The 12,805-nt window shown below is 54.4% G+C and overlaps 1 protein-coding gene across 5 annotated transcripts in view; it reads left to right on the top strand.

Moving 5' to 3' along the window:
- TSPAN15 (tetraspanin 15) overlaps nucleotides 1-12,398 on the top strand; it is a 79,063-nt gene extending 66,665 nt beyond the window's left edge. For 3 of the 5 annotated variants that reach the window (XM_067710732.1, XM_067710730.1, XM_067710733.1), the window contains exons 4-8: nucleotides 1,888-1,983; nucleotides 4,565-4,681; nucleotides 9,521-9,564; nucleotides 10,898-11,184; nucleotides 11,576-12,398. In XM_067710732.1, the coding sequence (XP_067566833.1) occupies nucleotides 1,888-1,983; nucleotides 4,565-4,681; nucleotides 9,521-9,564; nucleotides 10,898-11,184; nucleotides 11,576-11,733 (702 nt within the window). In that variant the 3' untranslated portion in view covers nucleotides 11,734-12,398. Of the gene's footprint in view, nucleotides 1-1,887; nucleotides 1,984-4,564; nucleotides 4,682-9,516; nucleotides 9,565-10,897; nucleotides 11,185-11,575 lie in introns of all 5 variants that reach the window. The other 2 variants (XM_067710731.1, XM_067710735.1) reach the window with 2 other exon arrangements.
- The last annotated feature ends 407 nt before the right edge of the window (nucleotides 12,399-12,805 follow it).

Below are 12,805 nucleotides of genomic sequence, written 5' to 3'. Positions count from 1 at the left end.
AGCTCCCAGGTCTGCTCCTGAGCGGCTGATTTTCATCAGCAGAGGGTTTTCCTTCTGGCCACAGAGATAGGTTTCCCTGAGCCAGTCTCCTCTGTCACCCTGGCTTTGAGCAGTGTCTGAGTTTCAGGAAGGAGATGGCTGTCACATCCTTCATTCCTCTCTTTTTGATACTGGAGATGGTTTGGGGAGATGGCCCCAATCTGAACCTTGGGTTCTATTCTTGGCTTCTTTTTTTCCTGTTTTCCATATTCGCTTTAATCATCGGTAAACATGATCTTTTATGAGTCTAAGACTGTTAATATTGTTTCTCATTTTACAGAGGAGTTACCTTGGATAACCTATCCCCACACAGAGTTTTTGTTTTTAATTTTTATTGGAGTATATAGTTGATTTACAATGTTGTGTTAGTTTCTGGTATAAAGCAAAGTGAATCAGTTATACAGATACTTACCTTGGCTTCTTAAAGTGTATCAGGCCGGGAGTTTGACGCTTTGGTTCCAGCCATCTCTCTGCCAGTGATCAGCAGGGTGACCTTGGACACGTCACGTCAGGACACGTCACGTCACCTCTTTGGGCTGCAGGGTGTTTGTGAGGGGTCCCAGGCTAGGGCCCAGCTCTTGGACAAGACTTAGGGCCTTAATTTCTTCTGGGATTAGCCATTTTCCACTGATGACGTAATGGGTATGAAGTGATACCACAGGGTATCTGTCTCCTGGAAAAAGAAAGACCTATCATAATAACAGCAGGGCTTACTATGTGCCTGGCGTCCTGCTAAGCACTTTTGTAGATTTAGTTTATTTGAATCTCCAACCCCTCCCAGGCAGAGGGTTCTCCCCCACCGCCAGCCCCCATTCCGTAGAGGAAGAAATGGAGGCCCGGAAGTTAAAGGAAGTGCCCGAGGCCAGCGTGGCTGCAGGGACCGTGAGGCCTGACAGCCCCTCGCAGCCTAGTCTTTGATCTTCAGAGCTCGGAGGTGTCTTAAACATAGGCCTGCAGGGTTGGTTCACAAGTGGGAAACTGAGGCCCAGAGAGGAGGAGTAGCTGTGATGGGGCCTGCAGTCCCAGGCTGGGGCCTGGAACCCAGGGCCCTGCTGTCCCCATGTACCCTGAGGGCACCTCCCGCGGGAATCGTCCAGCTCCAGAGCTGAGAATGCACCCTTTGTGCCAGCACAATCTCTGATGAGACACGGGCCTTCCTGCTCTGAAAGCCCCGATTGTCGCTGCCAGTGTGGAGCTGGGCTGCCCACGCTCCCGCCCCATCCCTTCCTGCTGTGGGGCCTTTTGTGCTCCTGGATCCCAGTACAACAGCCGGGCTGTTGATCCAGAAGGCCCAGTGTGACTGGGACAGGGCGGCCTGCCAGCGCCCTTCCCGGTGGGGATTGTCCCAGCCCGAGAGGGAGGTGGGCCCTGTCATCTCCCTGCAGTGACAGAGAGAGGCCCGGAGGAGAGTCAGGAGACCTGGCCGGGCCCCTAACCAGAGTAGAGACCTGCTCGGTGATCTGGGGAGAATCAAGCTCCCTCTCTGGGCCTCCTTATCTGTAGAACAAGAGCTTGGATAGGAGAGAAGAGTGGAGAGAAGGCCTGGAGGGCAAAGGGAAGGTTCCAGCACAGGCCTGTCTTTGGCAGTAGAAGGAGCGCCAGGCCAGGAACCTGAGCAGCTGAGTCCCAGCCCTGGCCTGGATGGGTTGTTTGATCTGTAAAGGAATGGGGTGCACCACTCCTGCATCCGATGGGCACTGGGGGCGTGGAAGGGGTGCTTTGTGCAGGTAGGGGCAGGGGCCACCTGGGCATGTGGGCACTCTGGTTCAATCCCGACTTTTGGGAAATCTCGGGTGGGACTCTGGGGATGTGTGCTCTTCTTCCTTTGTAATTTCTCTGTCTAAATAGACCATCGACTTTCTGAATGACAACATTCGAAGAGGAATCGAGAACTACTATGACGATCTGGACTTCAAAAACATCATGGACTTTGTTCAGAAGGAGGTGAGCCAGGCTCTTTGGGTCAGACATCTGCCTCCCATGCCCTTTGTCCCCTACTGGGGACCCTGCTCAAGAGGGTCGGGGTGAGGGTCACATGGCTTATCCATTCCCAAAGCAGGTGGCTGGCCACGTTGGGAGGCAAGGGCGGGCCATGGATGGCCGCCAAGGGTAGGGATGCCAGGGCCTGACCTTCTCAACCAGCTCTCTACCCGTGTGCTTCCCCCACAATATACTTGCCCTACCTGTTCCTCTCCAGGTACACGGGCCCTCCCCTCCTGGAAAAAAAAAAAAAAGAACAAGGTCAGGGGTAGCTACAAGCCACCTGGCAGTGCCTCAGGGTGCCCCATCTCCAGTGGGTAAAGATCCTTCTTCTTTGAGGTGGGAGTGACCTCCAAGCCACCCAGTTCGAAGTTCCCCCTGCCAGGACCCTTTAGTGATGGGGAGCTCACTGCCTTGCCAAGTCCAGGACAGCCCCGACGGGGAGAGAGCTCTTCCCCGACTCCACTTCCCCCTGCATGGGGGAACAGCACAAGACTTCTCCTTTTCCTCGATGACGCTTCTTTGAATGTGATAATTGTCCTTTGGGGATGTCATCCCTCTTCCCAAGGTCCACCCGAATCTGTGGGTGTAATAATAATAGCAGTTGCAGGGCAAGCTGCTGCCCTCGGGGGCTTCTACACATCAACCTCACTTAGTCCTTCTGCGCCTTAGCCCCCTCATCTGCCTCAAGGGGCTACTAATGGTCCCTTCCTCTTGGCGTCGTTGTGAGATTGCCTCGACCTGTTTCAGAGGTGGTTAGAGCAGTGCCAGGCAAATGATGAGACCTAGGTCGGTGTCAGCTGCAGTGGTCATCATCCTCATGTCCTACTAGGTGAGGACAAGCAGAGTTTGAGGGCCGAGGGCCCGCTCAGCCCTGGCTGTGCTTCTTTGGATGTGACCTTGGGGGCGTCAGCTGGCCTGATCCCCGTGCTAGCCCTCAGTGGGGACAAATGTCTCACCGCGCCCAGGGCCACCCGTAGTGGCCACACCCTTGGCTCAGGCCTTCCATGTAGTCACAACAGGTGCAGCCTCCGGGAGACCCTTCTTTGCCAGGGATGTGCCTGCCAGCTCTGGCCATCAAGTGGAGCAAAATGCTTTTATTGGAACCAACCTTCAGCTGGCTCGCAATTTTCATTTCTTCCAGGGTGGAATGGCGGGATGACTCATGCTCACTGGGCACCCTGCTTGGTGCAGAATGCGTCATGCATGGCTTCCCTTTGTAATTCTCAGCTCAGCTGTGCAAAGCTGACGTTGCTCTTCCTGCTTTACGGTTGAGGATCTGAGGCACAGAGAGGGTCACTGACTTGCCCAAAGTCACACAGCATGGAGTTACCGGTAGTGTGAGGATTTGAACTCTGGCCTGTCTGATGGCAAAGCAAATGCCCTTTGCACTGTACCCCAAAGAGGCACTTCCAGATCCCTCAAACTGATAACCTAAAAGGCTCTATGGGGACTCTGAAAGGGTATCTGTGTTTTTACTAAGACCTTGGATCATATCACTCCCCTGGTTAATAAACCCTGCAGTGACTTTCCGTCACTCAGAATACCATCCCAGCTCCCTGCTGGTTCTGGCTGACAGGGCTTTCACGGTCTGGCCTCATGTCCTCCATTCTTGCTGGCTCTGCTCCAGGCACACCTGCTGCAGAAATATAACCACCTCGTCTCTGCGTGGGGTCTTTGCATGTCTTGACCGGCTTTTTCCTGTTGTTCCTATTTCAGATTAAATGACATCTCCTCAGGCCTTTCCCGACCTCCCCGCTCCTTCCCCTGTTTGCCGTATCCCTGGTACCCAGCACTACCTCACTGTCCTTTTCACAACGCTGATTCCTCTCTGTCTCCCTCTGCACGTGTGTCCCATATGGGCAGGGCTGTGGTGCTTTGGCTGCCCCTTGTCTCTCTGGCACACAGAACAATGCCCGGCACGCACCAGCATCTCAGTGGAGTAACTGCTTCCCCCAGGCGTTGGCATCTGTACAGGGGGAGATGCAGGGAGGGGCTAAGCTAAGGGGAAAATGATGCCAGCTGTGCCATCGCTTCAGTCCTGAGCCCAGGCCAGGGTGTGAGGTGTGTGCCCCTTTGCTAAGGGCAGGACAGGCAGAGCTGGGGCAGGTGAGGAGAAGGTCAGTGTGGTTCAGGGACCCCTGGGTTGTGGGGCTTCCCTAGAATCCTATTCTCCGGGACCTTAAAGGCCAGCTCCTCGGGTTGAGCGCCTGCCCTGGGGATGTGAAGATGGAGTCCGGTTGTCAAGGAAGGATGTTCCCTCCAGTGTTTAGTCACCACCCCGCTATCCCACCAAAAGGCTACCCAGCCTTGGCTTGCATGCCTCTCCAGTGACGGGGCGCTCACTACCTGTTGGGCAGCCATGCCGCTTTTGGTGAACTCTGACCCCACAACGGATGCCTCATTTGCTGCCTGTAGCTCCCCCTACCAGGGTGACCCCCATCATAAATCACATCGTCCATCCCCCGGCAGGGCCCCTCCCCGCTGTCTGCCCGGGGCCCCGGCGGTGATGGCAGCTCTCTTCTCCGCTTGTTTCATCCCTCAGTTTAAGTGCTGTGGCGGAGAAGACTACCGAGATTGGAGCAAAAACCAGTACCACGACTGCAGTGCCCCCGGACCCCTGGCCTGCGGGGTGCCCTACACCTGCTGCTTCAGAAACACGGTACCCACTGCTCCTGGGGCTTCCCGGCTGGTCAAACGCTTCTCTCACCTTTCAGGACGGGTGGTGGGGATGGTTGGGTGCGGCAGGCAGGAGGTGGTGGTCATTGTCGAGGCTTCTTGAGCCTCGAGGGCTACTAAAGGGGGTGAATCTGGGAAGGGGGGCGGGGAAGTCTTGTCTTATTAGTAGCGGTCGTTAACATCTACTGAACACTTACCATGTGCTGGCCTTTTCTAGGTTCTTTAGTTGTATTAACTCATTTAGTCTTTTCAACAACCCTGTGAGGTAGGTACCGTTATTTCACCCACTGTACAGATGAGAAAACTGAGGAACCAAAAGGTTAGGTGCTTTGCCCAAGGTTGATGGGGCTGGGACGAAATTCAGGCAGCCATTGTCAGAGCTGCACCCTGGACTCCTGTGCAAGCCAGGCAAGGAGTAGGAGAGGGTCCAGGCCGGGGGGCTTAGCAGGGTGGCTGGCTTGACAGCCGTAGCCAGAGGACCAGAGCAGGGCCTGCACTGTGGGCATTGCTGGTGGACTTTGGGCTTGACATCCTGGTCACCATCAGCAACAGGGTATTTGGAAGGGGTCTGGTGATGTAACCGTCAGCCTCCGCCTCTCCCCAGTGGGATCTTCTCAGCTCTGTTGCCTCCTTGGCCACTTGGGAGGCTGCCCTGTGCTGTCACTGCTAATAAATGAGAGGCTTGGTCAATCCTGTGTTTGACTAATGTGTCCCAAAACTGCATGGTTTCTGGGTTGGAATGAGGCGGAGAGCTTTGCAATTACTCACACCCTGAAGAGTCATGGAAAATTTCTCTTCTGATGCTCCACCATTCTGTGCCCACTTCCGGATTCTGTAAACCACGCAGCTGCTGGTAGGGGTGGGGGCCTCACCCAGTGAGTCAGGGAGCCAGTGCCAAGTGCATTAGCCCTAAAAAGGCTGGGCCAGGAGGGGAGGTTTGTTTGGAAATTGTAGCTGCCATTTTAGGGTAGCTTTCTGTGCAAGGGGAGTGCTGGGGAAGAGCCCGGGTTTTTTAGGGAGGCCTACGGGGGGTGACCCTGAACTTCATCACCCAAGGCAGTGGCACCTGAAGGTCCAGGTTGAGATGTGGAAGCCCAACTTGTATTCATTCATTCATTCAACGAGTATTTATTGAGGACCTGCCAGATGTGGTTCTACATTCTGAGGATACAGAAAACACACAGAGAACTTTTGCCTGCATGGAGCTGACATTCTTTCTAGTGGGTAGAACTGATAAGAAAAATAAATAAGTAAAAGAGATAGTATGCTAGAAGATGATAAATGCTAAGGAGAAAAATAAAGCAGGGGCGTGGAGGATTGCAATTTTAGATACTGAGAATGTAGGTTCTCAGTAAAACCCTGAAGGAAGTGAGGGAGTGAGCCATGTGTATCTGGGGATGGGAACTCCTGGCAGAGAGAACAGCAAGTGCAAAGGCCCTGAGGTGGGAGTTGCCCTGGTGAGTTTGAGAAACAGTGCAGAGACCAGTGTGGCTAGAGCAGAGTGCGTGTGGGGGAGGAGAGTGGCAGACAAAGTCAGGGAGGTCATGGGTGCCCTGATGGCCGTGGTCAGGACTTAGGTTCCCTTGAGTGACAAGCAGTCAAGTGACAGGGCTTCAGTAGCTGAGTAGCAGATCTTACTTAGGCTTTACCAGGACCACCCTGTCTGCTGTGGGAGCAGAGGTGACGTGGGGAGTCTGGTTAGGGGCTAGTGCAGTGGTCCAGGTGTCACAGCTAAGGCTGTCCAGGAAGTGGACTCTGACATGCTGGTTAGTGAGCAGGAGGTTTAGTAGGAGGTGCGCTCAGGATTGACACCTGTAAGGGAGGTGACAGAATCTGGGCTGGGCAGAGGGAGAGGCTGAGCAATGATGCAGGCTCAATGGGGGCCTCAGCTGCCTCTCCAGGAATGTTCTGGGATGGTCCTTCAGAGTTGTCCCATATTGGGGCAAGGGGAACAGGTCTTCATACCCTCCACATGCACCAGGCATTACATGAGGAGTGTCCCACCCGGAAGGGACTTGCTGGCTTGTTCAGCAGAGAAACGGAACCAATAGGATGTGTGTGTGTGTGTGTGTGTGTGTGTGTGTAAAGAGATTTATTATAGGAAACTGACTCACAGAATTATGGAGGCAGGCAAGTCCCAAAATCTGCAGGGTGAGTCGGCAAGTGAGAGCCCCAGGAGAGCCAATGGTTTAGTTCCAGTCTGAGTGCACAGGCCTGAGAACCAGGAGAGCTGATGATGTAGTTCCTGTTTTTTTTTTTTTTTTTTGGTACGCGGGCCTCTCACTGTTGTGGCCTCTCCTGTTGTGGAGCACAGGCTCCGGGCACGCAAGCTCAGCGGCCATGGCTCACGGTCCCAGCTGCTCCGCGGCATGTGGGATCTTCCCAGACCAGGGCACGAACCCGTGTCCCCTGCATCGGCAGGCGGACTCTCAACCACTGCGCCACCAGGGAAGCCCTGTAGTTCCTGTTTTAAGGCTGGCAGGCTCAAGGCCCAGGAAGACCCAGTGTTTCAGTTCAGGTTTGAAGTCAGGCAGGAAGAATTCTCCCTTACTTGGGGGAAGGACCGCCCTTTTTTTCTATTCAGGCCATCGACTGATTGGATGAGGCCCGCCCACGTTAGGGAGGGCAATCTGCTTTACTCAGGCTACTGATTTAAATGTTAATCTCATTGGGGGCTTCCCTGGTGGCGCAGAAGTTAAGAATCCGCCTGCCAGTGCAGGGGACACGGGTTCGAGCCCTGGTCCGCGAAGATCCCACATGCCGCAGAGCAACTAAGCCCGCGCACCACAACTGCTGAGCCTGCGCTCTAGAGCCCGTGAGCCACAACTACTGAGCCCGTGCGCCACAACTACTGGAGCCCAAGCGCCTAGAGCCCGTGCTCCACAACAAGAGAAGCCACCGCAGTGAGAAGCCCGCGCACCGCAATGAAAAGTAGCCTCCGCTCACTGCAACTAGAGAAAGCCCGCATGCAACAACGAATACCCAACGCAGGCAAAAATAAATAAACTAAATAAATTAATTAAAACAAAAACAAAAAATGTTAATCTCATTAAAAAACCACCCAGAATTAATGTTTGCATAGATATCTAGGTGAGTCACCCTGGGGCCTAGAGAAGAGTTCTGGGCTCTAGGGTTAGGGAGGCCTCTGCTGCTGCATGTCTGTTCCCTGAGGGGCAGGAGCTGTGGTTCTACCTCCAGGGCTGGAAGCACAGTGAAGAGTAAGTTTATTCTTGTCACCTTCTTATATACCATATAGCTTACTTATTTATTATGTTCATTGTCTGTCTCCTTCCCTAGAATAAAAGTTCCATGAAGGCAAGGACGCTTTTTTGTTCTTCTATATTCCCAACACCTAGAACAGAGAATGGTACATAATGAGTGCTCAGTATTTGTTCAGTAATGACTGAATGAATGAACAAATGAGGTAGGAAGCACCTGTTCCCATCATGCCCTCGTGCACTTGCTCCCCAGGCCTGACCTTCTCCCTGGGGGTCATGTTCTTGGCCTGGGGGGCCACAAATGCCAACTGACATGAAGTGGATGCTCGGTGTTTTGGGGTCTGAGGGCTCCTGGGGGACAGTCTAGACTGAGAGAGGTTATTTTGCCCACACATCAGGCCCTGACATTTAGACAGATCTAGATGACGCCTGAGGTTCAACCCACTCTTTTGGAAAGAGAGTAGACAGCCCTCCTTGCCTTCCAGGGACTGGGATCGTGTCCAAAGTCACTCCAGCCAGCGTGTCTGTGTTCTGCCATGTGCCCAGCCCTGGGATAAGCCCTTTACATGTATATCTCACTTTATATTCAAAACAGCTCCGTGGGGTACATTCTTAGATCACCATTGCTTTATGGAAGAGACCAGGGAAGCTATTCATTCATTCATTCATTCAACAAATCCTTATTGAGTGCCTGCATGTGCTAGTCCCTCAGCAGCCCACCTAAGGTTGGTCACAGAGCTCCTAAGTGGCAGAGCAGGACCTGGACCAGGTAACATGATGCCAGAGACCACACTGGCCACTCCGCTGTCCTGCATTACTGCTGGAACCTGTGGCACCCTGGTCCCACAGCAGCTTTCACTTAGATGTGAAGGGATGGGACCGGGACATCGAGCTTTCTCTCACCTTCTAGAAAATAGAGGAAACTATACAAGGGCTCAGGCAGTGATGGGAAGTGCCCCTGCCAGTCCTGTGTTATAGGTCTGCTGGGAAGAGATTTGATGGGTCTAGGGCCGACCACAGCTTCCCCTGCGCCTAGATTAGTCAGCCGCTGGGAGTTCCTGAGAGCAGCTCTCTTCCCAGGAAGGAGGTTGGGAGGTCCTTCCACTGGTGGGTGGCTGTCTGCAGGAACAGGGAAGTGTGGTCAGAGGCCTGGCTTTGCCGTCAGGTAATCCCCAGCTGGCCAGGGCCCTGGCTGTGGTCTGGGATTTTCTTTCATAAGAGCCAGCGTAGTGGGAGCAGCCCAGCCCTGACCTCAGACAACCCATAACCTTATCAGCAAAGCTTGGGCTCTGGGGCAGCTGCACTAAGGGAGCCTGGGGCAGTGCCCTTTCCTCTGGGTTCCTAGGCTGCCACGGGTGGAGCAGTGGGCCTCCCACCGAAGCGCCACGGAACTGGCCTTCCCGCCTGTCCTCCCTGTGCATTTCTTGGAGGCGGGAGGTTAAGATGCAGATTTGAGCCAGGCTGCCGGGGTGGGAATCTCAGCTCTATCCATACTGGGCAGTGCAACTCTCTGTGCACTATAAAATGGGGGTCAGGGGGAACAAATGTCTTCTACAGTAAACACTATGTAAGTGTTAGCTAATACACATTTCTGTTTCAGACAGAAGTTGTCAACACCATGTGCGGCTACAGAACTATTGACAAGGAGGTAACGTCTTTGAAATCTCTTTCCTCCAGAAAGGTTGCCCTTCCTGTCCCATCTCCAGGGTGATCAGAGGGGCTACCAGGGGTGAGGCTCCTGGCTGCTGAGATTTCCCAACATTCCTGGCTGTGAAAAGGAGCCAGGGACTGCTCAGGTTTTCTGCCCCACCCAGAACAGGACTCGGGGAGCCAAGAATCCCCCCAGGCTGGGAAAGGCTGGCTGCCAGGATGTGCCGGGCACCTAACGTGTGAGGCCACCGTGCCCCTGCCAGTGCCCCCAGCATGCCCCTGTGCCCGGCCGCGCTCAGCACCAGCCTGCCTCTGCCCTTGGAGCTGCCCATTTGCAGACGACGCACACCGGCTTCCTCAGCCTGGGACCCAGGAGTCCCTTGGGGAAGGGAGCCTCTGGAAGGTCCCTCCTGGCTCAGCTTCCTGGGCATTTCTCCTGGACTTGGAGACAAGCTGGGGTGGTGCTGAGAAGGAAGCTGAAAATAGTGACGACTTGAGATGCCTCTGAGCAGTGGTTCTCACAGTGAGGTCCCCCGACCAGCAGCAACAGCAGCGCCTTCCACCCCCCCGCCCCCGACCTGGGAACTTTTTAGAAACGGGCATTCTTGGGGTGGCGCCGGCAGGTGATTCTGACACACGTTTAACATGCAGAGCCACAGACCAGCAGTGATTCTCCAGCCATCAAACCCAATGGCCAGTTTTTACATTAAACACTTGGTAATGCCCTATTTATTATTCCAAAGAGAAATTCACAGATAATATAAGCTACCTACACACGTAATTCCAAAACAGGTAACGTAATGATTTGAGATAAAAGGAGAAATAAGATAAAACAATTTACAACCATATACCATATTTCAACACGTACGTGCTCAGGCACTAGACAGAGAAAGCGAAGTGGTTGGGTGTTTACACTGCCAGGGGCTTCTGATACTTGGCAGGGGTGTTGTGTGGACAACTTGCATTACCATGGGCGTATTTTTGCCATTGACATGGTTTTTCAAAATGGTGAACAATTCTTGATAAAGTTGCAAACAAAATAAAGTATAATTATCCCTTACTTTTTCTAATATTCTTTCTACAGAATTCAGTGCATAGTAAAAACATGCAGAAAACACTTTGGTTTTTATGTCCCTGGAGTTAGGCTTTGGGCTCAGATAATTATGGATGGGTTTTCACCCATCCAGATGCCCAGGGGACATCTAAGAGGCAGGTAGTCTGGGAAGTTGTCCGTGGAGTAGGATTGCCCTGAGCTCTACAGTCCCTCAGCCCCCAGCCCCGATCGCAGTGATAACCGGAAGTGCCACCACAATGTCCGCAGTGCTCTCTAGGGAGCGGTACCACCTGCTGAGACCCAGTGATCTAGAGCAACCTTCTCATCACATTGCATACGAGAAACTGAGGCCCAGAGAGGCTGAGGGACTCGCCTGGACCTGGGGTGAGTGGCAGAGTTGGGACCAGGGCTTCCAGGCGAGTGCTCAGCCAGGCTCCTCCCCGGCAGCGCCTCAGCGTGCAGAATGTCATCTACGTGCGGGGCTGCACCAACGCCGTGCTCATCTGGTTCATGGACAACTACGCCATCATGGCGGGCCTCCTGCTAGGCATCCTGCTCCCCCAGGTGTGCTGGTCCCCCCCCCCCCGGCCCCCAGGGAGGGGAGCTAAAGGTGGGGATGGTGTGGGCAGGCTGTGGCTTCAGATGATGTGTGGCTCGGTGATTACAGAGTGCAGAGTAGGCACAAAGGGCTGGGTTGAAGAGAGCTCTTGGACCAGCCACCTGGGCTTACCCTGGGAGGGCTGGAGGGCTGGAAGGAGGGGGTGAATGGCCTAGAAAGTGAGTGACATAGCTGGGGGGGGAATAGGAGTCGCAGAATGGAGGGTCTCTGGGATTTCCCGGCAGGCGCAGAGGAGGGCCCAGGCTGGGGCCATTGGGGTAGTGGGGGCTCGGGACTGCCGGAGAGGGCCACCCAGATGGCCAGCAGGCTCTCACCCGCCCTGCCCGTTCTCCTCAGTTCCTGGGGGTGCTGCTGACATTCCTGTACATCACCCGGGTGGAGGACATCATCACGGAGCACTCTGTCACCGATGGGCTCCTGGGACCCAGCACCAAACCCAGCGTGGACGCAGCAGGCACGGGGTGCTGCATGTGCTACCCCAATTAGGGCCGTAGCCTGGGGCGGCAGCTCCAGAAGGACCGTGACAGGACATCTCTGCGCAGGCCACGTCGTGGGGGCCAGATAGGACTGTGGCCCCTCTCCACATTCAGCACTGACCAAAGCCATGGCTGTGTTTGCTCAGGGCTCCCAGGCCACCGCCTGTCTGGGGGGCGGAGCCCCTCCCCAGCTGCGGAATTCTGTGCATGCCCACCCTGCTGGGCGTGGGGAACAGGGCACCCCTCCTCCATGCTCCGGCTGCTGGGGAAGGGGGAGCTTGGCGCTGGGCTCCGAACCCATTTCATTTCTGGTAGTGCCTTGGCCTTGGTGTTTGTGCCCCTTTGAGGGCAGTTTTGTAGTGATTTGTAATCGGGGAGGGAGGAGAGCTTGTGTGCCCCGAGGTGAAGGAGCAGAGGGGTGGGGTGCAGACCCCAGGCCCCAGTCCTTCGGCCTCACCCTGAGGCCACGTTGGGTCCGTTTCTCAGCCTCCCGGGTACCTTGAGACCACCCCAGGGCTGCTGCTTTGTTGACCCTGTTTTGTACCTGATTTTATAACATTCATTTTGTACACAGTTAACAGGAGTTTCCGACTAATCAAGGCTAGCTGTATTCAAAACCCCATTCCTCTTCCCCCTCCAAGCCAGTTTATTAATCAGACAATAAAGACATGATTTTTTTTTTTTTCTGGTTTTTTGTTTGTGCCGTTTGGGTCGAGAGTGAGGAAGACCCCAAGTTGGGCTTGGAAACCCCTTGTTGGTGCAAAGATTGAAGGGGAGCCACCCTGAGACCAAGATTTGGGACAGTTTGGGACACTGAGGCCCAGGAGGATCAACCGAGGCTGCCTGTTCCCAGCTTGGAAGGGCCTCTCTCACCCTTTGGTTTGTGGACTGGGCCTGGAGCCTCCTGTGCCCATCCTTCCTGCCAGGAATTCACTTGCGGGAAACCTCAGGGAAAGAGGCAGAGATGACAACCTATTTTACAGACTGGGAAACTGAGGCCAAGCCACACTGGCATGAGTCTTCTCTTCCGGGAAGTGGGGTAGATGGGAACTAGGAAAGTCGGGGAAGGAGCAGTGCCTACAGATCCACC

Source organism: Pseudorca crassidens, chromosome 16 (assembly GCF_039906515.1).
Source record: "Pseudorca crassidens isolate mPseCra1 chromosome 16, mPseCra1.hap1, whole genome shotgun sequence".
In the NCBI taxonomy this organism is placed as follows: Eukaryota; Metazoa; Chordata; class Mammalia; order Artiodactyla; family Delphinidae; genus Pseudorca; species Pseudorca crassidens.
This window is presented reverse-complemented; position numbering and strand designations above follow the sequence as displayed.